This window comes from Bos grunniens, chromosome 9 (assembly GCF_055505025.1).
Source record: "Bos grunniens cultivar Pamir isolate PY7600 chromosome 9, Bosgru_T2T1.0, whole genome shotgun sequence".
Taxonomy (NCBI): domain Eukaryota; kingdom Metazoa; phylum Chordata; class Mammalia; order Artiodactyla; family Bovidae; genus Bos; species Bos grunniens.
In genome coordinates this window covers 95,218,399-95,243,902 of record NC_141173.1, presented here as the reverse complement: position 1 = coordinate 95,243,902, position 25,504 = coordinate 95,218,399, and the positions used below count along the sequence as shown (strand labels likewise).

The 25,504-nt window shown below is 48.6% G+C and overlaps 1 protein-coding gene across 4 annotated transcripts in view; it reads right to left on the bottom strand.

Annotated features, from left to right (window-relative positions):
- ZDHHC14 (zDHHC palmitoyltransferase 14) overlaps positions 1-25,504 on the bottom strand; it is a 293,107-nt gene that overhangs the window by 24,157 nt on the left and 243,446 nt on the right. For all 4 annotated transcript variants that reach the window (XM_086318536.1, XM_086318539.1, XM_086318537.1 and 1 more), the window contains exons 4-5: positions 18,808-18,945; positions 15,266-15,314 (exon numbers count right to left, since the gene is read on the bottom strand). In XM_086318536.1, the coding sequence (XP_086174662.1) occupies positions 15,266-15,314; positions 18,808-18,945 (187 nt within the window). The remainder of the gene's footprint in view (positions 1-15,265; positions 15,315-18,807; positions 18,946-25,504) is intronic.

Genomic DNA, 25,504 nt, shown 5'->3' with positions numbered 1-25,504 from the left:
CATTGAGTGATGGGGAGCTGTGAGTTCCACAAGATATGCTAAAACCAAAGGGGAAAAAAAGCCTTGCATTCTTCAACAGATGAGATAAATCAACCAAGAGTGTGGCCATTTGAAAAGACTAGAGAAGTTTTCTGTCCCACAAATATTGATAAGATTCTGTTTACAAGATACAGATGGATCTCAGGGGAAAAAAAACCAACAATTGTCAGAGGTCTGGGAGTTTAAATATACATCACGCATTTGCCATTGATAAATGACAGGCCAGAGAAAGGAAAATACTTGTGCTTGCCTCATGCTTCCAAGGATTCAAGCTGTAGATCATGCTGTAATATATCCCCATTTATTTTTTTCAGGTTTGGATATAATTTCTTTGGACCAGAGAAACGAATATATCAGCTGGGGCAATGCCACCATCTGCCACGTCACGATTAACAAATGCCACTGTCCGGCTGCACACAAAACAGGAGCATGAATGGACTCCCGCCTGCTGACTGACTTTCAACGTCAGAATAAACCACTGGGTCTGCTCTTGGAAAAGTGGAGACGTGCTTTGCCTTTCTTTCTAAGGTTTACATTTCTAGAAATTGCAAGGTCTCCGAAGAGCCATACTCAGAAATTAAAAGCACATTTCAAGAGAATGATGCCCAGCTGGCCAAGATGCCAACAGCCTGAGCAGTGGGGGTCTTACAGATCCAACAGGCAGTGCTCTGGGCATCCACCCGGTCCTCACGGAGGAGGGAGGTGAACGGGGTGGAGGAGGAGCCGCACATCCCAAGAAGAGGGTCTATGGTGGATTCTGGAAAAGTGGGTAAGGACAGAGCGGTAGGGAGGATCGGAGGGGGAAGAGAGAGATGGAGAGAAGCAGAGCCCTGCCACCAGCCTGGGCAACCCTTTGATTTCTGCCAGGGTTACCCAGGGAGACAAACGGTTACGGCGGAGGTCTCGCTGCACATGGGACACGGGGAAGGTGGCTCAGATAGCAGATGATCCTGTCCTCAACTGCCTGCCCGCAGGTCAGGGCTCACAGACGCCCCTCCTCCCAGCCTCATCTCCCCACCCAAAAGGGCACAGATGGGGGGAGGCGGCGACACGGGAGCCCTGCCCGCACCGGCTGGGAAGCAGAGGCGAAGTGCAGCCCAGGGCAACTGACAAGGAAGCCTGAGTCGGGAGAACTGGGTGGTGTGAGAAAAGCTGACGCTGGCAAGGAGCTTGCGCAGGCCAGAAGGGAAAATCAAGAGGGCAGAGAGGTCAAAGAGGAAGTGACAAACGGAATGGAAACAGGCTAGGAAAGAGAATGAAGAATGAACCAAAAGATTTATTTACTGAATCACACACGAAGAGCCCGGACTGGCGCCCCACTCCAGTCTTCTTGCCTGGAGTATTGCACGGACAGAGGAGCCTCGTGAGCTGCAGTCCATGGGATCGCAGAGTCGGAAACTACTGAACGACTAACACACACACACACACACACACACACACACACGAAGAGCCCATCTACGGTCTCAGAAATACTTATGTGTCATGAACAGTTTACAATCCAGGCAGAATGATGGGCCTGTCAAACATATGTAATATCCATCCGTGAACATATGAGAGCTAGCATGTGAAGGTGGAGGGGGGTCATAGCATCTAGCGTGGCTACGGCTCGCTTCGCACCTGCTGTTTCTTTTGCAATGCCACTGACGGGATTACCTCCAAAAGGAGGCATTGTTACCAGCAGATGTGGCATTTTAAAGGTTTATAGCCACCCCTCCCCCCACAAATATGCAGTGTTCTATATTAGTATCTCATGTGCTTTGGAAACATTTTATAAATAACAGAATGCAGCTCCACTGTTAGCTCACAGCTGGGTCAAAACGACATGGATTCCAGGTAGGATGTGAGATGCAGCCCCCTCCGACTCCCTGCCCACAGCTGCCCCATCGCCCACAGGACGTCTGGAGGAACAGTCATCGCCATTCCTAACAATGCTGGCATCACTGGCTGTGTGTCAGGCCCTGCTCCAAAGGCTTCATGTGCAATAACTCACTCAATCCTGAGAGCAACGCAGTGAGAAGTCTGATTCCTACTGGACCCGTAGGGAAACCAAGGCAGGAAGCAGTTACGTGATTTGCATAGGAAACAGCAGAGCAGGGATTTGAACCTTGAAAGTGTGGAAGGCCGGGTCCTTTCCTGATTCTTGCTGAGGGACAGGCAGCTCTAGGCTGTTCCCAACCTCGGCTGGGGGAGATGGGGACCCTTTTTATCAGGGATTCTCAAACCCATGGCACCTTAAAGACTGCACCCCCCTCAAATTCACTCAGACTGAATATCTGAAGAATGCATCCTCTCACTGACCCGACAGCTTCATGCTGAAAACATCTACACCATTATAAGATTAAGAAACATAAATTCTGCTTTAATGTATCAAAACCCATTTACTGATTAAAAAAAAAAAAAGACATGAGTGGAAATAGGCCAACAGCAGCAGGAGCCAATTTAATAAGCAGCTGGATGTTTACTGCCTCAAAGATGTTTCAAAGCACAGCAGTGACCTCTGCCAGCCTCCATGTGTCTTCCCCAGCCCCCAAGAAGACAAGAGCCTCCTCCGTGGCCAAGAGTATGGCTTCAAATGCCCTAGACCCCAGCTCAACCTGCTGCACGCCGAGGTGCTCGCTAGATGGCTAGGGAATTGAAAAAGACTAAAAGTGCCGGTGGGTGGGTGTCCCTCCTCGGGCTTCCACACGATCCCAGAAATGCCTGCTCTGTGCCTTTTGGGGCACCCAGCCCTGCACTCAGGACAGTGGGGGAAGGTAAGCTCCCCACCCTCAGGATTGCCCATGGGAAAGTAAGCAAGAAGAGATGGCCTGGCAAAGATGCAGAAATATTGCCGGGCACAATGATGAGGGCACCTCAGTATTTGGGGAATTGTAAAAGGTGAGAGGTCATGGAACCAAAGATTTTTAACCTTCATTTCAGTTCAGTTCAGTTGCTCAGTCATGTCCAACTCTTTGAGGCCCCATGGACTGCAGCACACCAGGCCTCCGTGTCCATCTCCAACTCCCAGAACTTACTCAATCTCATGTCCATTGAGTTGGTGATGCCATCCAACCATCTCATCCTCTGTCATCCCCTTCTCCTTCTGCCTTCACCATTTCCCAGCAACAGGGTCTTTTCAAATGAGTCATTCTTTACATCTGGTGGCCAGAGTGTTGGAGTTTCAGCTTCAGCATCAGTCCTTCCAATGAATATTCAGGACTGATCTCCTTTAGGATGGACTGGTTGGATCTCCTTGCAGTCCAAGGGACTCTCAAGAGTCTTCTCCAACACCACAGTTCAGAAGCATCAGTTCTTTGGCACTCAGCTTTCTTTATGGTCTGACTCTCACATCCATACATGACTACTGGAAAAACCCTAGCTTTGATTAGACAGATCTTTGTTGGCAAAGTAAAACAACGTTCACACAGACACTTTTTTTTTCTTAAAATTTCAGGAGGCTTAAAAATGCCCCTGATGCCTCTCTGTGGATAGTCATGAACTCTAAGTAAAGATGTCCTGATTTATTCTAATCCTTTCATTTGACAAAATACTTATTCGTAAAATGAAGAGCTAAGGCCCAGAGAAGTCAAGCCACTTATAAAAACTCAGACAGCAATTCACAGCAGAACAGAACATGGTCTCCAGACTTGCAGGAGAGAAAGAGCTTCCCGAGGCCCCAGGCCATGGAGCGTCCCACGACAGGCCCTAACTCTGAGGCCTCAGAGCTCCGACAGCACGGCTGAGACTGCCCACGACATCACACCCCGTTCACCAGTCCCACAGCCTCAGCACTGCCCCGGGGGAAGAACTTGTCTCTGCTGACATGTCATGGCCCAGCTCCCCACATTCCAGCCGCCAGGCTGGCCACGGGATATTTTTTTGCCAAGTGCCAAATCCAGATAACGGTTTATTTTGAAAAGTCTGTATTTCATGTGAATTTCCTCATTGACCAAAATCCCCAGATTCTAGAACGGCCAGGGGATGCTTGCCTTGGACCCTTTCCGCTCTGAGCACCCTTTCCGTACGTGACTGGGGTGCGACTTGGTGCCAGGCGGCCTTTCTCGGTGGGCACTGGCCACCCACCCCTGGGTCTTCCTGCATCTTTTTCTGCTTCAGGTCTCTGTCTGAGGTTCTGATACTTAAAATACAAGGAACAGATGATATGGGTAATCTTTTTGTCCTTTAGTTTTTCTAAAAATGATGGTAAGATAGGCCATGCTCACTTACAGGAAGGGCTCTGATGGATGAGCAGATGTCAACAACAGACCCCTTTGTTCTCCACGTGGAATGTCTACATCAGCCTTTAATACTCTTAGATATTTAGGTTCAGGAACTTGTCAGCCTATTTTTCTCATCAATTTGGTGACTCTCTAATCCTTAGATAGAGATAAGAAACTATAGCTTGTGTTCCTGTCACTTGAGGGCCTGTCACTGAGTCTGGGGTTGGGGGTGTCAACTTTCTGATGATTTACACGACAGACACATTGAAGATCAAGTTACCAGGAACCTTCAGACTGGATCACTGGGCCATCGTCTTTCAATCTTTCCAATCCTTTCTCTTAAATGCTTATATGCTGCTGCTGCTGCCACTGCTAAGTCGCGTCAGTTGTGTCCGACTCTGTGCAACCCCATAGACAGCAGCGCACCAGGCTCCCCCATCCCTGGGATTCCCCAGGCAAGAGTACTGGAGTGGGGTGCCATTGCCTTCTCTGAAATGCTTATATCAGATCAGATCAGATCAGTCGCTCAGTCAAGTCTGACTCTTTGCGACCCCATGAATCGCAGCACGCCAGGCCTCCCTGTCCATCACCAACTCCCAGAGTTCACTCAGACTCACGTCCATCGAGTCAGTGATGCCATCCAGCCATCTCATCCTCTGTCGTCCCCTTCTCCTCCTGCCCCCAATCCCTCCCAGCATCAGAGTCTTTTCCAATGAGTCAACTCTTCGCATGAGGTGGCCAAAGTACTGGAGTTTCAGCTTTAGGATCATTCCTTCCAAAGAAATTCCAGGGCTGATCTCCTTCAGAATGGACTGGTTGGATCTCCTTGCAGTCCAAGGGACTCTCAAGAGTCTTCTCCAACACCACAGTTCAAAGGCATCAATTCTTCAGCGCTCAGCCTTCTTCACAGTCCAACTCTCACATCCATACATGACCACAGGAAAAACCATAGCCTTGACTAGATGAACTTTTGTTGGCAAAGTAATGTCTCTTCTTTTGAATATGCTATCTAAGTTGGTCATAACTTTCCTTCCAAGGAGCAAGCGTCTTTCAATTTCATGGCTGCAGTCACCATCTGCAGTGATTTTGGAGCCCAGAAAAATAAAGTCTGACACTGTTTCCACTGTTTCCCCATCTATTTCCCATGAAGTGATGGGACTGGATGCCATGATCTTCGTTTTCTGAATGTTGAGCTTTAAGCCAACTTTTTCACTCTCCACTTTCACCTTTTTATATAGAGGTATGTAAAAGTGAAAGTGAAGTCACTCAGTCGTGTCTGACTCCTTGTGACCCCATGGACTGCAGCCCACCAGGCTCCTCCACCCATGAGATTCTCCAGGCAAGAATACTGGAGTGGGTTGCCATTTCCTTCTCCATAGAGGTGCATGCTGCTGCTGCTGCTGCGAAGTCAAGTCAAGTCGTGTCTGACTCTGTGCGACCCCATAGACAGCAGCCCACCAGGCTCCCCCGTCCCTGGGATTCTCCAAGCAAGAACACTGGAGTGGGTTGCCATTTCCTTTTCTAATGCATGAAAGTGAAAAGTGAAAGTGAAGTCACTCAGTCGTGTCTGACTCTTAGCAACCCCATGGACTGCAGACCATCAGGCTCCTCTGTCCATGGAATTTTCCAGGCAAGAGTACTGGAGTGGGTCGCCATGCCCTCCTCCAGGGGGTCTTCCCAACCCAGGGATCGAGCTCAAGTCCCTGCACTGGCAGATGGGTTCTTTGCCACTGAGTCACCAGGGAAGCCCAGGAGCCATGTAGGATGAGATTTATAGATAGAACTTGTTAATAAATTACACTTTTTGGTTAAAAAGTTAAGTTAAAAGGCAAGTGACAGGTTGGGAAAAAAATACTGGAAAAAGCTAGTTATAAAATTATTACTGAGAATATACAAAAAACATGTTAATAGGAAAAGAACAAACAACCCAACGGAAAAACGTTCAAAGAGTTTGAACTGGCACTGAGGTGAGAAAAAGGGTCAACAGTCATGGAAATATGTGCAAGCTGATTATTATCCAGAAAATGGAAATTAAAACAACTATTTTTTTTCCCTCCCCATCAAATTGGCAAAATCACAGTCCTGACGAGATTGTCACTGACATGGGTGAAGGTGGGGAGAAATGGAGCATGGGCTGGCACACTCGATTCAGGGGACAATATTCCCCGGTGGCTCAGTCGGTAAAGAATCTGCCTGCAGTGCAGTAGACCCAGGTTTGATCCCTGGGTCAGGAAGATCCCCTGGAGAGGGAAATGGCAACCCACTCCAGTATTCTTGCCTGGAAAAATCCCATGGACTGAGGAGCCTGGCGGGCCACAGTCCATGGAGTCACAAAGAGTTGGCCATGACCGAGCGACTAAGCCACCACCACAATCAGTATTTAAACTATGTTAGCGTCTAACTCAGTGACTCTACATCTAGTTGTCAACCCTAGAGAAACACTAACGCTTGTGCACAAAGAGATACATACAAGAAAACCCACTACCTCATTTTCTGAGTAGTAAAAAAAAAAAAATAAGTCTAAACAGCCATTTATAGAAGAGTACATTATGGTTCATCTATACTCTGGAATTCTACTAAACAGTTGAAAGAAGAATGACATCTATGTGTTGACACGCCTTCAGAAAATATTTGAAAATCAAATTGTAGAACAATTCAAAGGGTATGTATGATTCCCTTTAGGTAAAGCAGTCCCCCCATCTGCTGTGTATGAATACACACATACGGGATACACATTTGAACTCTGAGAAGATTGTATGGGAAGACTCACAAAACCCCACAAGGAGTCTACAGAATGATAAGGGCAAAACTTCCTTTTTATCCTGATGACTAAAACTCATTCTGTGAGAATATGTTCCTGTATCAGTTGGGTGATTTAAAAAACCCCAAACTTCATGCCCCCTCTGCAATCTTCTGAGACATAATCTGCTTCTTCATCCGCCTGGTCAGGGCAGCAGGGGAGAGTCTCAGTTTCCTGGGTGGAGGGGGCTGAGCTCTAGTTCTGGAAATGCCGCTGAGCTTAAATGGAGGTCATTAACCTCCCTGTGAGATCCTGCTGGGAGACCTCAGGCACCTGTCCTATCTTTTCCTGGGCCCCCTGAGCATCATCAGACCCTAGGATGGATGGGCCCTGAGAGCTGGGTGAGTGAAGACTTGTCCTGCCTTCAAAGGTCCATCTAGTCAAAGCTATGGTTTTTTCAGTAGTCATGTAGGGATGTGAGAGCTGGATCATAAAGAAAGCTGAGCACTGAAGAATTGATGCTTTTGAACTGTGGTGTTGGAAAAGACTCTTGAGAGTCCCTTGGACTGCAAGGAGATCCAACCAGTCCATCCTAAAGGAAATCAGTCCTGAACATTCATTGGAAGGACTGATGCTGAAGCTGAAACTCCAATACTTTGGCCACCTGATGCAAAGAACTGCCTTATTGGAAAAGATCCTGAAGCTGGGAAAGATTGAAGGCAGGAGGAGAAGGGGACGACAGAGGATGAGATGGTTGGATGGCATCACCAACTCAATGGACATGACTTTGAGTAAGCTCCGGGAGTTGGTGATGGTCAGGGAAGCCTGGCGTGCTGCAGTCCATGGGGTCGCAAAGAGTCAGACACGACAGCGACTGAACTGAACTGTCCTGTCTTCACGAATTTTCCATTGGCCCCAGGTGCCCCATTTCTGACAGCCCCTGGGCCAACTCCAAGCCTTCCACCAAATTCCACTAAAATAGAATGGTGTCCATCAGGCCATGGGTGCCTGTCAGACAGTGCTGTGAAATAAGTGCAATCTGGGCCCCCAGGCAGGGCTCAGCCATCATGGTGCCCTCTCCCAGCCCTGCACCGTGTGTGTGTGTGTGTGTGTGTGTGTGCATTTGTAACAGCACCTGGGTGCTGACACTATTAGGGCTCCCAGTGCTCGCTTTGCTAACCGTGCCAAGTGAAGGAGTGAACCCAAGCCCGGCTCCAGCCCTGCAGACAGCCTCCTGCCTCCCCTACTCACCCCACACTCATCCCGGTTAGAACCGCAGCCCCGTGCACATGCCATCTGCCGAAGCCTCTTGACTTCCTTGCAGGAGGTGCAGGCTCCTTCTGGAACTGTCCCCTCCTCTGGGCACACTGTGGCATTTTTATGCCCCTGAAGACTTACTCTGCTTTTCAGAAACCAGAGTCAGAGCTCAGATCTTGGCATCCGCAGACGTTCATTGAGAAGAATGAGTCACCCTGCCACCCGTGGCTGCTCTGGCCTCTGGTCGATGTGCTTCGAAGCTCAGGGCTGTCGGATTGTTCTAGGCTTTATCACCCTGGCAGGTGTTGCACGTGGTGGGTGTTCAGTACAATGACTGGGAAGGAAGCAGATACAGGGAGGGCCTCCTTTGCCCGACCCACCTGGCTGGGGGGACTGAAGACTGCTGCCCTGGAAGAGATTCTCCTTCCATCTCTTCCCCCAGGGGAGGCGGGGAAGGGGGCGCTGAAAGTCCGGGAAGCCGCCACATGCCTGTGCTTCTCTGATGCAGAGACCAAAGGGAGAAAGCGGTCACAGGGAGCCAGGACAGGCAATGGGAGGTGGAGAGGGAGGAGGAAGAGGAAAGGGAATGCTCCAGGCTGGGTGTGCTCCTGTGCACCAGAATCAAGGGTGATTCTCGTGGTCCCTCCCTCCACACTGGCAGGGCAAAGTGCAGCCGGGAAGGGCCTGTGCAGTGCTGGCCAACGAGTCAGAGCCAGGCATTCTCACCCCAGCCACTGATGACGCTCCCTCTCTCCTTGCCCCTGTTTCCCACCTGCATCCCCTGCCCGCCTCCTCACCTGCACTGGAACCAGACCCCACCCTCCGGACACTTCCTGAACAAGCTGGCTGATGCTCTTCTCCCAAAGGCCTGGCTGGCTCCACGTGGGCCCGATGACAAGCTTTTAGTTTATCCACGTTCCCGTTATTCATAGCAGTATTTTTTGAGTCCCGGCTACTTCGCCGTTTTGGTTTCTAATCTCTCTCTCTCATCAACGACGCTGTTTTGAGTTGGATATTTTGCAGATGACATCCACAGTGAGAAACATTTGCCTGGTTTGTATCATGGTCAGGAGATCAGACCGGAGGCTACTGAAATGTTTTAAATTCTTGCATGAGATCACTTCTGCAGGGGTCACTTGCAAAGGCTGCCCTGGACACTCCTGGGTTCGGGCAATTTAGCCAGAAAACCTCCTCTTGTTTAAGAACTCGGTGCTTTGCAAATTCTTGTTCGCACACAGACTGCAGGTCTGGTGAGGACACGCCGTGGGCTGTGCTGCTGTCATCAGAAGACAGCTTCTATGAGTGTTAAACTTCACACATCAGTCTCATCCATCATAAATCAACCACCTCAAAAGAGACTCCCAAACTTCTAGCGCCTCGGCAGAGGGAGGGAGCTAGAGCGACGGAGTTTAACAGCTATCTGATGCTGGAATCTCCAAGCACCCTGATCAGCAGGATGAATCCTCTTTTTGAGGACCTCTGTCCCTGTGACCTGTCCTCCCCAGGCCTGCCATTCCTGAGCAGCCCTGGTGGTTCACGAACCTTTCTCTGCACTAAAAGCTGCCCTTACAAGCTTCCACCCAGCCACCTCCAGGCCGCTTCCAAAGTCATACAGGTGTCTGGAGGAATGGCAGGAGCCAGAAATACTGAACAAGCAACCTGAGGGGCTCCAGCCTTACTTATTACTCATGTTGTTCAGTTGCTAAGTTGTGTCTGACTCTTTGTGACCCCATGGACTATAGCCCGCCAGGCTCCTCTGTCCATGGGATTCTCCAGGCCAGATTACTGGAGTGGATTGCCATGCCCTCCTCCAGGGGATCTTCCTGACCCAGGGATTGATTCACATCTCCTGCATTGGCAGGTGGATTCTTTACTGCTGAGCCACCAGGGAAGACAGTTATCCCTTATAACCAGAAGTTAATGTTTTGTTTTGTTTTTCAAAAATACATCATAACCCAGTAGGACCCAAAGCATACTTTTTCTTCTGGAATATGAATTTATGATAAAACATCAAAACTCAGCACTTCTTAAGAGACTCACTCAATTAGAGGAACTCTCCACCAAAACATGTATTTCAAACAGCAAGTACCTGGTCAGGACAGAGCATTGCTTGGGGAGGAGTGTGAAAGGCACACCTAAAAAGTGTCTGTGCTTTGTAAAGAAGAAACACCTCACTTTGATGTATGGATATGTCTGACATTCCCCAAATGCTCCACTACTTCTGAAAAAAATAAAGAAGATCCGGGCTGGGAGCGTTGCCCAGGCCGCCATGTCCCCTCCCTGCTCCTCACCTCCTACTGGGCAGCTTTGCGTCGCTTTCCTCCTCAACCTTGCTCTTGGTTCTGCTTTTCCCCAAGAGAGAAATGGAGTGGTTTGATCGGAGGGTCTGTAGCTTGGCTGGGCAGCTCCCTGGGATATTCAGGCTTCAGCTTTAGGGCATCTTTCTCCAGGCAGGAGCCCAGAGCGACAGTAGATCAGGAGGTCCCACAAAACCAAGTGGGGACCAAGTCAGCAGGAGTCAAGTTAGATAATAATGGTCCCCACACCCTGTGAAGGGCTGGCTAATTCAACAAGGACCTCCTGAGGCATTCTACTAACATTTTCAACCTGAACTCAGGGGGGAGATACATGTGTGTGTGTGTGTGTGTGTGTGTGTGTGTGTATTCTTCTATGTGTGTGTAGACACATACACATGCACATATATACACAGGTGTGTATATGTGTGTTAAGTCATTTCAGTCTTGTCTGACTCTGCGACCCCATGGACCAGAGCCTGCCAGGATCCTCGCCAGGATTCTCCAGGCAAGAGTACTGGAGTGGGTTGCCATGCCCTCTTACAGGGGATCTTCCTGACCCAGGGATGGAACCCGAATCTCTTATGTCTCCTGCATTGGCAGATGGGTTCTTTACCTCTAGCGCCACCTGGCTTCCCTCACATATACACATATGTACACATATGTGCATATAGTGAGTATAGATATACATATGTATAAATGTATATTTATATATGTATTTTATATATATATATACATTTTCAAAAGCCCATCCATTTTTTGTCTCCCATCCCCTCTCTCCTAGATTAACAGAAGGACAGAAAAGGTAGGGAAGGAAGACACAGAAGTGACCTGGTGGGGACTTGCCTGGTGGTCCAGTGGCGAGGACTCTGGACCAATGCAGGGTGCCCAGGTTCAATCCCTGGTTGGGGAACCAAGGTCCCACCTGCCACAGCTAAGAGTTCGCATGCCACATCTAAAGATTCCACATGCTGCAGCTAAGACTTGGAGCAATTAAATAAACAAATATTAAAAAAAAAAAAGTGACCCGGTGACTTCTAGTGAGCTTCCCAAATGGGTTCAGAGAAAAGTCCTCTCAAACCCACCTGCACATGAGCGCCTGATTCCTGGGGTACCCCTTACCTGAGGGCTTGTGGGGTAGACAGGATAGTGGCCTCCCAAAAGATGCCCTAATCCCTGGTATCTGTGAATACTTTATGCACATGGTGAAGGGGAGTTTGTAGACTGAAGGTCCTGACCCTAGAGACAGGGAGATTTTCCTGAATGATCTGGGTGAGTCCTCTCCTTAAAAGCAGAGTGTCTTTCTGGCTGAGGTCAGAGACGCGAGCAGACGAGGCAGGAGAGACGCAGAGTGTGAGCTCCCACGGTACTGGGCTTGAAGACAGAGGGAGTCTGGAATCAGGGGACAGAGCCAGGAAAGGAACCTCAGTCCTACACCTCATGATTTTAGTCAAGTACCTAAACGAGCCAGAAGAGGATGCTCTCCTGCGGGACTCACCGTGGTTTCAGCCTTGGATCTAGGGTAGCAATCAGCCAAGCCTACTGGACTTCTGGTCTGCAGAACTGGGCGATGGTAAATTTCCATTTGCTTTAAGTCGCTACATTTGTGGCTATTTGCTACACAGTAGCTGGGAGCTGATACAGCTGGCACTCCAAGAGCAGGCCCCGGCTTGGATGTGCCAGGGAGCCTTGGAGGTGTGTCTGGAGGCCGGAAGGGGCCGGTCATGCACTCGGAGCCCTTGTGCTATCACAGCTGTGACTGCCAAGCTCCCGAATGTGGAGGACACGCCTGGGGAGCACCCACAAAAGGGGAAAACGCCAGGTTGTTGCTGGAGAGGGTCAGCCCTGGATATGGCAATGCTGTTTGGAAAGTCAGTGGTTGAGATTTTCATGAGTTTTCAAGAACTGGGCCACAGGAGAAACTCTTTACCTCTACCTGAGAATGATATTTCAAAGGAAAATCAGCCAAAACTTGCTCTAAACCAAATGAGCGCATTTCTCTCCTTCCTCCCCTTTCCATACGAACAGCATGCCACTCAGATACACTGTCGCTCCTTCTCCCAGCACCATTTGTCTGCTCCCCTTGCTGGGGAACAGGGTGCTTTTGATGACATAGACGACAGGCACAGTCAACCATGAGAACAAGCAGACGTGTGTGCTCTAGGAGGACGTTCCGGCAGAGCCTGCCCATTGCAGATAGTACCACAAAAAGAAGCCTCTCTGAAATCACTCCTGCCTTGCACAGAAGCACTGCTCTGGCGTCCAGCATTCTCCCTTATGTTCCATGTCCTTGAATTTGTCAGCTTAGCATTGTCAAGTTCGGGGCAGTTCACAATTACAGGTCAAACAATTGAGATACAGAAGAGTTAAAAGAAAGGACCCCAGACCTTATTAATTGTGGCAGAGCGGAAATTAAAAGGCTCTTACTCTAGACGAGGACTCGCTGCCTGTCCTTCTTTGTGACGCCTTCTCTGGGATTACGATTCGAGTGAGGAGGTCTGGAGCAGATACCAGGAAGACCCAGCAACAACAAACCCAATCACCCATCTCCTCTCTGCTCCAGCGGGAATTGCGGGACCCAAAGGAGAATGAACAGCTGAAATGCCCCAGGCTCAGGTCAGCCCTTCTCCACCCTCCCCGCTGAGAAAGAGAAAGTGTTAGTCACTCAGTCTTGTCCGACTCTTTGCAACCCTGCATGGACCGTAGCCCGCCAGGCTCCTCTGTCCATGGGATTTTCCAGACAAGAATACTGGAGTGTGTGGCCATTTCCTTCTCCAGGGAATCTTCCTGACCCAGGGATCGAACCCAGGTCTCCTGCATTGCAGGCAGATTCTTTACCATCTGAGCCATGAGGGAAACCCCGCGGAGAGGAGTCCCTTCACTGACCGCTGCCATGGTCTGAAATGTTTCCTGGGCATCCAGCACAGACCCACGGTCTCAGGAGAGACGCAGGTGCCCGGGGACAGGGGAGGGGAGGTGGCTGAGGCTGCCACACTCCTGAGGCTTCAGGAAGCATTCCAGCTGGCAGCCTAAGACCTCAAGGCCGGTTCTGAGTTGCATTTATTAAACTTAACAAGAGCAGCACATTTTCATAATGGAACTGATTTCCTGAAAGACCGAGACAAGCCTCTTCTTCAGGAAAGAAAAGTCAAGGCCTGGCTATGAGATATGCCAAAGCAATGTGCCTTGAAAACAAAGGATACAGAGAGGTGATGATGGAGGAGGATGCTCGCCCAACAAAGATGGCATTTCCCAAAGGACCTGCTTTTAGCAGCCACAGAGGCCGAGAATTTCATTCTAAGCAAAACCTTGACTTCTGGCCAACTTCTAGCTAACTCTAGCTTCTCAGATCATTAACAGAAGACAGGACAAACCTGTGAGATGTACTCGCCAAGAGCCTTCATATATCTTCATATGTCCCTGTCTCCTTTCTAAAAGATTAGCAACTGACTATAGAATCTGCGCTCACTGCCAACATTCTGTGCTGCCCATAAACACAGAGGTGCCAGAAAGGAGACACTTTGTACCATCTTAGTACACACACACACACACACACACAGAGGACACATAGATCTAACTAAATACCACCACCACCACCACTACTATTACTACACACACACAGGCACACAACCAGCTTCTAGGCACACAAGCAGGTTCACCTTAACAGCTAAATGATGGTCATGACATGTACATTTTAGCAGAATTCTTCATTCTTTAAGAATTCCCTGCCACAAGATGAAGCTTACTCCCAGGGGTAGCTTCTCAGTCCCGTCTGACTCTTTGCAACCCCATGACTATAGCCTGCCAGGCTCCTCTGTCCAGGAGATTATCCCGGCAAGAATACTGGAGTGGGTTGCCATTCTCTTCTCCAGAGGACTTTCCCAACCCAGGGATTGTACAGGTCTCCCATATTGCAGGCAGATCCCTCACCATCTGAGCCGCCAGGGAGGCCCAAATGCAGTCTAACTGGTTATATGAAAAAGACAGACAGCTGGGTCTCAGATGGAGCCGGGTCAGTGTGTCCAGCTGGCTGACTCTACACCAATTAGTGTCAAACCCAGGAGGGCAGGGGAGGGTGCGGAGGACCATTCAAGCACTTCATGGGTGAATGTTTTTCTTTCAAGAAGTTCAAACTACTATGCTACATGCCTATGTACACTGTCTGGGAGGATGGGATGAATCCAAATGACTTGAGACTGACCATCTCTTCTCAGGGCTATACGCAGATGTTCAGTTTTGAGAAATAATCAGGTTATCCATACTGCGCAGACACCAAACTGAACCCCTAGACGGAACCTACACAGAGGGTCAGAGAATCCCCATGTGACTGCAACAAGAAGGGTCCCACACAGGGACGCCCATAAATATTTTGTAGGGACCACCTGCTGATCAAATTGAAGTCAGCTGGAACTCAGCCTGGCTTCTCCGTAAACCAATTGGACTTAATGCAAATCAGTGTGGGTTTCTGGAGGTGGGCAAGAATTCACACTTAGTTTTCCAGCGAAAGAGCACTGCAGTTTCAATGAGGCTAAATGAGTCACTTTGAGGTTTAAGCAATTCACAGGCTGTTACTCATGCAGGTGAATATCAAGAAGCTCTCTGGATGCTTCACAGAAGGAGAAGGAATATGATTTATGAGAAGGAAAGCCAAGGCCCAAGATGAAGTAACTGAGGAGAAGGCCAGTCCAATACTTCACACGTTAACGTGGGGAAAAACTACAGCCTGGAAAGGATATCTTGCAGGACTGTCCTTAAGAGCGTTGAGGAATCCCGCCTGCTGTGAACCTGGGGGAATGAAACAGAATTTAGTAATCAGACGTCACTTCCAAGAAACAGCCTTCATGCTGAAAGCTCTCTCATCTATAGAAAAATAATCGGTGTCTCGAGATCAATAAAATTACATTTGGAAGAGCTCCGATACTGATTGGACAGTGAGATTCCACCAAAGTTATTCAACAAGAAAATGGCAGATTCATAAGTAGACCCAACATTGGAGGATATCTGTCCAGTGAAAGCAGATGGGTGTCTGCACACTTTCCCATAAGTTACAGTTCTGATTACTCCTTTGTTTTCCTAATCTTAATAGGAAAATAGAATACTACCTGCTATTTTCTCTCTTCTTTTACAAAAGACTATTTCCCCAAAGTTGGTTAACGTTTGACCCTGGGCATCCTGTAAGCTAGACTAAGTATCAAAGACGCCTTTCTCTGCACCCAGAGGAAACAGACTCATAAACCCGAAGTCTATATTGCTGACTGCTTTGGGGTTTGAGACATGTGAATACAGACTGTCTATGCAAGAAAACATTTCTTCAGGGGCCGGAGTGACAATGCATCTGACAAAAAGCGGGTTTTATTTTGTGTATTGGCGTTAGAGGCTTTTGAGAAAGAAAAGCCCATATGGAGGAGCTTTTAGTGGCCCTACCTTGGGTTGGCAAGGCTGGGTCCCCATTTTCTGGGGACATAAACTGGCCTTGGCATGGCAGTGAAATGAGCGAACAGGACAGACCCCACGGACCGGTTCTAGCACATCTCCGTGGCGTTGTCTGTTCCAGACCCTCGGTGGAACCGGAAGCCAGGCTGGCTGGGGGGAGGCTAACAGTGAGATGGCTCCAGTGCTTCCCCAAGTTCCCACCCCCTCTTGCCCACTGGCCACCTTGGAGGCCCAAGAATGTGCCATGTGCTCTAAGAATGCCAACTGATTGAAGAACTGATGAGGAAAGCTTGAGGTGTTCCCGTCCTCCCTGCTAGGCCAGGGGGGCGTGGACGTGCTGCAGATCTCAGAGCAAACGCAATCTTGAGGCACACGGACGGACAAGAAGAGACAATTTCTCTTTCCCTGGTGGACCCAGACCATATCGCTTTCTCAAGCTCTGCTTCCTCTAAAAGGAAATCCAGATGTCACCTTCCTGGTGATCTCTGGATGACAGGCTTCCTCCCCGGCCACCCCTGGCTATCCGGTGTCCCCTCTCAGAGCCCACTTCCTGGCAGGGAGGACTCGGGACATGGTCCCCAGCTGCTCTCAAACAGCTCTATGCCTTTGCCATGGCTTCCAGAATCGTAGGGGGGATCACGGAGTCATGTAAAGCCTCTGCCCTTCTTGAGCACAAATCAGGGGTTGGGGTGGGGTTGTTTAGTGGGGGTTGTGGTGGGGGGTGCAGAACCGGGAGAGGAAAACCTCTATTTGCTTTTGTCCAAAACATTGCAGTAACTTGCAGGCTTTTTTTTTTGGCGGGGTGAGGGGGTGGTGGAAGATTGGGTTAACAATATATCAGAATAAGCTAGAGCAAACTCCATTTTGCTGAAACCAGAATGAGCAAAACTTTGTTGTTTAGTCGTGTATGACTCTTTTGTGACCCCATGGACTGCAGCAGAGATGAAAATGCCACTGTGCTGGCAAGTGACAGGCTTCACAGTGTGTGAAAGAGTGCGTGTGTATTACCAGAGTTAATGTGTGGGGTAAAAACTGCCTGATACCCAGAATGTAGGGGCAAGGCCATAAATACAGTGTGATTATATATATGTGTAGGCATTTTGAAGTTGCTAAAGATGATATAAGAGGTAATGTTTAAAGACTATTTTTCAGTGTCATAAATATGTTGGAATTTCAGTACTTCTTTCTTCTCTAGTTGTGTAAACAACTGCTTCTTCTGTCTATTAATACATACATATTCTTTGGAAGGACTGATGCTGAAGCTGAAACTCCAATACTTTGGCCACCTGATGTGAAGAACGGAAGGACTGATGCTGAAGCTGAAACTCCAATACTTTGGCCACCTGATGTGAAGAACGGACTCACTGGAAAAGACCCTGATGCTGGGAAAGATTGAAGGCAGGAGGAGAAGGGGACAACAGAGAATGAGATGGTTGGATGGCATCACCGACTCGATGGACATGAGTTTGAGCAAGCTCTGGGAGTTGCTGATGGACAAGGAGGCCTGGCATGCTGCAGTCCATGGGTTGCAAAGAGTTGGACATGACTGAGCAACTGAACTGAACTGAACTGAACTGAGGACCCTAGTTAATTGTTGCCACTTTGAGACTCTGAAAATAGAACAGATGCCCCGGAGAGCCCTTGGGCCATCCTTCCCAGGTGGTGTGGAAGGGTAAGGGGATCTCTGACCCGTGATAATCCTCTTCCTGCTGTCCCAGCAAGTTATGGCTCTCATGCATGTATTACAAATTTGTGTTACATTTAGATGAAAAGATTGGGAAAGAATGAATGGAAACTAGGATTTAAAATGCCTGTGAAAGTTCGGAATAGTCCACGAAGGTGCAAAGTAAAACGAACTAAGGTGAAACTTCCAATACCACCCGCTCCCCCAGCCCCATTCAAACCCCACCAAGACAGCAAGTAGACAATGTGCGTGTCTAAATTTGGTCTTAGCACACTGCGGTCTAACCCCTGCTTCAGGGAAGAAAGTGAGGTGCGTGTCTAGATACTTCTAGAAACATTCCAGAGAGAGGCTCTGGACTTGCTAATAGATGATTGTACTTCAGGAATATGGACAGAGGTGATGCTGGTCTTTAATGTTGCTAATGGAGCTGTAAAGGAAGTTTAAAGGCTCACCTTTACAGGTCAAAGCCAAGTGGCTTCCTTCTCATCACATCACTATTATAGGAAAGTGAGTTCAAAGTTATGACTTTTGAAAGGGGAGTGAAAAATGCCGTTTAGGCAAATATATATTAAAATCACTTATATCCCAATTTCATTTTTAATAAAGTTGCCTCCTTCATAGCTTGCCAATGTCCTGGCAGATAATTAAACATCTTATCAAATGTGTATCTCACATTTATAGATTTGTGTGTAAGAAAGCTCAGTCTTTATCCCCATTTTTTTTTTTTTTTTAGGGAGGGTGACAATTCCTGCTTAAGTAGATTCACATTTTTTAAAATTTTCTGTTTTTCAATGGGTATCATGACAACACATTATCCTCTGGGAAAATGTAGGGATGATTCCTCCTGGGGATCCCTTAAGCGGAAGAGAAAGTGAAGTCACAAGGTTGGAACAGGGACCACGTGTCAAGGAGAAAGTCTTGTAAGTGAAAGAGTCTGATCCAGGGGCACCCCTGGCAGCTGCTGTCGGAAGATGGGGGTGGGAGGGAAGGGGAGGGAGGGGAGAAACAGAAAGCGGGGGCAGCTGGAAGTGAGGAGGGGGCAGGGAGAAGGAGAAAGAGAAGAGAGCCCAGAATGACCAAAATCTTAAATCAAAATTAAATCAGAAAACTGAAGTCAGGCAAATGGTTACATACGTAATCTGATTTCGCCAGCATACTTACGAAGGATGACGTGGGTGATAACGAATGCAAATATAAAGACTGTCAGAAAAGACAGAGATAAAATAAACATATAAAAAAATCTGTAGTTTCGTTTCCCCACACAGTTGCCTACCCAGGGACAGTGGTGATCAAATCGTTCTGAAATGAGAGGTAGAAAGAAAAAAAAAGGAAAATCAATTAATAAAATGCTTTTTTACTTGAGGGAGCTCCCCCTCCCATTCTCTGATAACATAATAAAACATTCTCTGTTTGTATTTCCAAATGCACCACTCAGAGAAACGCGCAACATTAAGACACATGAAGAATGCAATAATTCGACAGAACTTAGCTGTTTTGAAAAAACAAAGGATGTGCATTCTATTCTTATTACAATAGAAACTCAAAGATTTCCCTCTTTTGTACAAGAAAGCTCTTTGGTTCATAGAATAATCTTCCCTTAAGATGGTAACAACACTTCTGATGGTAACTGCCGGGCTGGGCGGGGCTGGGGCTCTGCCGTTCACGGGTGTGTGGTGCTGAGCGACCGTCTCTCATGGTAAGTGGCCGAGAGAGAGGTCTCTAGGAGCCTAGGACAGGACACACGGACAATCCCGGTTCTCCCATTCCAGTTACTGCTGTTTTCCAAGAAATGTCCCTGCCATTTCAGTAGTCATAAAAGAATTTATATCATTTTTTAGTGATCTCTGATCTTCAAATAATGTAATACACCTGATCTTGTAGTCCACAACTCTCAGCTTCCTTACCTGTCAAACAAGGATACCATGTAGAGTCCCGTGGGGCCAAATACTCTCTGGGAAAGCGCTTTTTTACAAAACCAGCATGTGGTGCTTTATAGCTTGTGAAGAGATGCCACATACGCCCATCCATTTGACCTTGAAACAGTCCCATGAGGATAATGATGCTGCTACCCTATTTTACAGATGAGCGAACTGTGGCTCAGGAGGGAAGCTGCCTGCAGGGCCCGTACGGCTCAGAGGCAGTGGAACTGGGGTTGAGGTCAGGTCTTTCTCAGGGCTCGTCCCGTCTTGCCCATGCACAGGCTGCCTCGAGCATTTGGAAAAGACAGAGCGCTGGCTTTGGGCGTTTTTATCCTGTTATCCCAAACTCTGTCCTCCCACCCTGGGGATTTCACCAGAGTCTGTAAGGCGTTTGTGATTCGCTCTTCCTCTTCTGAATAATGGCTAAGTGCTGCTCTACTTTTCAGCTGACCTTCTACTCAAAAGGCCTATCCGAGGTGTCTGATGCAGCCACTCACAGCAGACCACCTGCCACGGGAAAAATGCTAAGCTTTGCACTTGGACTCTTATCCAAGCTTAGCTTTTACCCAAATCTCACATCTCTCTCTGTGTGCTTTGAAAAGATACAGAGAAGGCTGTGAGGTGGGACTATGTAAATTAACATTATAAAGTTATGCAAGGCAGTGTTTCCTTCCTTTCCGGTCACCTATCATAAATCACTCATCTCATATTTTATATTCAGTGCAAGCCTGTGTGTATGTTAGTCACTCAGTCCTGTCTGACTCTTTGCAACCCCACGGACTGTCTGTCCATAGGATTTCCCAGGCAAGAATAGTGGAGTGGGTTGCCGTTCCCTTCTCCAGGGGATCTTCCCAACAGAGGGATCAATCCTGGGTCTCCTGCGCTGCAGGCAGATTCTTTACCGCTGCGCCACCTGTGGGAAGCCCAGTGCAAGCTTATTTCTTGAAAAGGTCATGAAGATGCCTGGAGACCATGGTGGCAGAGGAACTGTAAGAGTCATCGTTGTCTGCGAGCGACAAAAGCAAGCAGCAGCTGGTCACCCCTAGAGAAATCTCAGAGCTCACCAGCCTGGTGACAACTCAATGGCCTGTAAGATGCTGACACTGAAAGGAAAGCAACTCCTATGGTGTGTCTGTGTGAGTTACAGTTCAACATGTTACCAACGCCACACAGCTGGAAAAGTTATAGTGAAAAGTGAAAGTCGCTCAATCATGTCCGACTCTTTGCAACCCCATGAAGTATATATGGTCCATGGAATTCTCCAGGACAGAAAACAGGAATGGGCAGCCTTTCCCTTCTCCAGGGGATCTTCCCAACCCAGGGATCAAACCCAGGTCTTCCGCATTGAAGGTGGATTCTTTACCAGCTGAACCACAAGGGAAGCCCTAACACATTAATCCTTGCGTAAAACAACCTCATTTCCCCAAGTCAGTGATCTGCATGGGGGTGCACTGGACAAGTCTATAGGGAACATGTACAAAGAGAAAAGAAATTGGGATCAACCGAATTTTCCTAAGAGTCTGAGGCTGTCATTTGAGAAACCTCTTTTCTGCTTAACACACGCCTATGGAAGATGAAAATGAGACATGGAGGCTGGGGACACAGAAGGCCAGGTCAGGGTGGGACCTCTGGTTCCAGCTGTGAAAGCTGATCTCCAGATGCCAAGTGCGTGGCGGGTGAGCCTGCCCACTATAGCGAGAGTTGCCCACCAGCAAAGGAGACATCAGAGCTGGGGAGGCAGAATTAACACGATGGATGCCCCCACTCTAAGTACCAAGGTCTTAATGGGGCACCGTGATCATTTCTATGGGATCAGGGGGTAGGTGTATTCTTAGCTTAGAAAGCTCACCGTGAGCTAAGCTAATGCACTTTCCTGAGGGAGGCAGAGCTTCTAGGGAAGGAAAGCAACAGATGATGCACACGAAACCCCTGGGCACAGGGTCTGGGGGCTTTGGAGACGAGCAGTCTCTCAGGGTGGGTGTGAACGCCTGGCTCTCCGGCAGCCCTGAGTGGAAGCAATTTCCATTTGGAAATTTGCCTTATTGAAAACCCTTTTCTTGGCTGACAAAATCCCGCTAACAGTGTAGGCTTCCTGAGAAAGACTTTGACTTAATGGTTTTCATGGTCTCCTTTGTGACTGTTGGATACTTGGTGGTAAACGAGCCTGGTGGGTCAGTCAGTAAAGTGTCTGCCTGCAAAGCGGGAGACGCGGGTTCCATCCCTGGGTTGGGAAGATCCTCTGGAGGAGGAAATGGCAACCCACTCCAGTGTTCTTGCCTGGAGAATTCCACGGACAGAGGAGCCTGGTGGGCTACAGTGCATGGGGTCACAAAGAGTCAGACACGACTGAGTGACTAACACACACACACACACACACACACAAATGAGCCTGAGAGCTGGGTGTGCATCTCTGTGGAAGAAGGATGCTCAGAGCCCAGGGCCACCTCCCAGTCTCCTCTAACCCCGAACTCTGGTGCCCTCCTTTCTCCTCTTGATTTCTAGGGTGTCAGGGTGTGTCATAGCCTCGCTCACCCCAGGCTATGCCTGTGCCTCTTTTCTTGCAGACTCTCTGTCTCACCCAATAATCTCTTTATTATTATTATTATTATTGAACCCGGGGGACCCAGGTTCAAATGTCAGCTCTACACTGATGATGTCAGAACAGCCGCTGCCGCCTTCCCCCACCTTATCTAAAAATCACCTTATTTATTTTTACTTGCTTTTGTCTGCTGACTCTACTCCAAGCCTTTAATAAATGTTTGTCGAGGACTAAGCCCTCAGCTACCCCAAGGACGTCCCCATGAGCAAGCACATTGCCCAGAGTGGCAGGGCTACCGGCAGCCAGGCTGGCTGGCTCTAGCTGCCTCCAGAAGCCTCGCCCACCAGCCCCCACTGCCAGGGGGAAGTGTCCCCGCGAGCCCCGCACTACATCAGGCGCCGGGACCACTGAGACGACCTACAACAGTGTATCCAACACCCCCTGGCTTCCAGGGGTTCCTTGTCTCATTGGTGAGGACACTTCAGCATCCAGACACCAAGAACGAGCGTCTAACAGAGGGACATCGAAAACAGTGATTTCTGTCTGCTTGCGACGATGGCCGCACACAGCATCCTTCCTGGAGGGTTGAAGGCGAGAAATGGAGCGGCAGGAGCTCAGCCTGGGTGAGCCGACACACGCGTGCCTCCCAGGGACTGAGTGAGGCAGGGGCTGGCCGGGCGAGAACACCTGCGGAGGGGGCACTGCTGGCAACGTGGTGGCGTGCAGCCACAGCATCTGAGACCCTTCAAGCAACCATCATTAGAGGGCAGTCTGCCATTTTCCGTGTGGGAAGACTGACTGGTGTCCCATGCCCTAGCGGTGAGGTGGGTGTGTGTGATGTCCTAACCCATCGTGTCTGACTCTTTGCGACCCCATGGACTGTGGCCCGCCAGGCTCCTCTGTCCATGGGATTTCCCAGGTAAGAATAGGGGAGTGGGTTGCCATGCCCTTCTCCAGGGGATCTTCCCCACCCAGGGACTGAACTCGCATCTCCTTCGTCAACAACACTGGCAGGTGGATTCTTTACCCACGAGCCACCAGGGCAGCTCCGTGGATGAGATGAAGGCTCTTTAAAAAAAAAAAAAAAAACCGCTTTAGACTTGTTACTCTGAGATCTGAATCCTGCCAGAAGGGTGTGGTTTCTGCCCTTGCAGCCTCTCTGGAGGGTTCCTTTAATCGAATGAGGAGCCCTTCCCGAAGCCAGGCTCTTTGAGGGGGGGTTCTGTGCTCAGCTGTGCTGAATGGAGGGACAGAGCCTGAGGGCAAGAGGAATGGAACATGGAGCACAGGGTGGCAGGGGGCGATCAACCCAGAAATTTCTCTAAAATAATGTGAAGTTGGAGTCAGCCAGCTGGAGCACCCTGCGCACACCTTGGTGGGCATCACGCTCCCTGTTGTGGTTTGTGGTCTTCTTTCTTCTCCTTCCCCAGGTGAGGCCTTGAGGTGAGAAGCCACGTTGAGTTCCCTAACAGCCCCAGTGCCTGGCATGAAGCACACGCCCGACAGATACGCACTGAGCACAGGAAGAAATGCCTTTAACTGCCTTTGGCAGTTTCCTCTGTGATTGCTATTTCTGCCCGCCAGGTGGAGAGACTGGAATATTCTGATGAAAGATGAGATTTCCAGGTGGTGAGAATCCACCTGCCAATGCAGGAGCCTCAGGAGACCCAAGTTCGATCCCTGGGTGGGAAAGATCCCCTGGAGAAGGGAATGGCAACCCTCTCCAGTATTCTTGCCTGGAGAATCCCATGGACAGAGAGCCTGCAGGGCTACAGTCCATGGGGTCGCAAAGAGTTGGACACGGCTGAGCATACATGCACACAGGCACAGGAAAGGGCAGGGGACTAGGAAATCTGAAGATGTTCAGAGAAGGCTGAGAGTTGGAAGATGTTGATAGAAGTAGAAAAGAGCTGAGGGGACGGTTATTAGTGTGAATCAGCTCTCAGAGAAGCAGGCTCTGTCCGGTCTGGCAATGGTGGGAAGCAGAGGTGAGTTTATTAAAAACCTCTGTAGGGTGCTTGGGGCTATTGGGAGACCCCAAGGCTTCAGCTAGAATTCTAAATCAGGAGGAATTCCAGGCAACTTCAGAGTCACCAGATCCTAAGTGGAGAAAGGAGATTCCATTAAAATGGCCAGTGGGAACATAGCTCAGGTGGAATTATCTGGGGAACCCCAAACTCTAAATACTAATGAACAGGACATTATCAATGATGATTAACCCTACCATTCACTGAGGGCCATTCACTTATCCAGCCCCACGAGGTAGGTGCTATCCCCACATTTTTCAGAGGAGGGCGCTATTGAGCCAACGGAGGACCAGCAGAGGCTGAGCTGAGGGACTAGGCCACTCAGACTAAAGGAAGGTTTGATTTTCCAAAGAGATGGAATATGGAAAAGAGGCCTTAAAAAGGAGAAATGAAGACATATTAAAACTGGACAGAGGTAGAAAAATGCACTGAAGTATTAAGGAAAGCATTAAGGAAGCATATTTGTAAAAGCTGTGTTTGAAGGTTGCCAGTAAAAGGAATAAAAGTGTTTGAAAATGTTAAGAACTTGAAACCTCCCAGAAGTCAGGCCCCCAAGAGATAAATAAAGTCATATCCTCAGGCCAAGCAATTCTGAGTTTTCCATAGTAGTGGTCCTGGGCTCCATGGACTGCATCTCGAGAATAGTCCTCCCAACTTCTCTCTCTGAGGATGTCTTGAGAATCATGTGAAAACTGCGATGTAAAACTTCTCATTTAAATGTTGCTGCTAAGCTGCTAAGTCACTTCAGTCATGTCCAACTCCGTGCGACCCCCATAGACGGCAGCCACTAGGCTCCCCTGTCCCTGGGATCCTCCAGGCAAGAACACTGGAGTGGGTTGCCACTTCCTTCTCCAAGGCGTGAAACTGAAAAGTGAAAGTAAAGTTGCTCAGTCCTGCAGACTCTTAGCGACCCCATGGACTGCAGCCTACAGGCTCCTCCATCCTTGGGATTCTCCAGGCAAGAGTACTGGAGTGGGTTGCTATTGCCTTCTCCGCATGTAAATGTTAATTACATTTAAATTAAGTTAAATGTTTTTAAAAGTATGAAGTGGAAAATTACTTTTCCTTGAAACCTAGGATTTTTCTTTTCCCTCCAAAATGAGAAAAATGTTGTCTCATGAGGTATCTTTTTGCTCTTTTAGCATGATGAATGCTGAGATCCAGTGGTACATATTATTACGAGGCCTTTATGGTTCCCAGGAAATTCAAAGAATTATATAATAGAAACACTTAAATATGAAGCTAGCCAAAGTATTAGAGGAATATATTCTTAGACACTAAATAATTCACGCTGTTCTAAATCTTTTGGTAAAATCTAAGTAATAATACCTCACCACTGTGTTTAATGACTGGTGAGATTTCTGGAAAGCAAC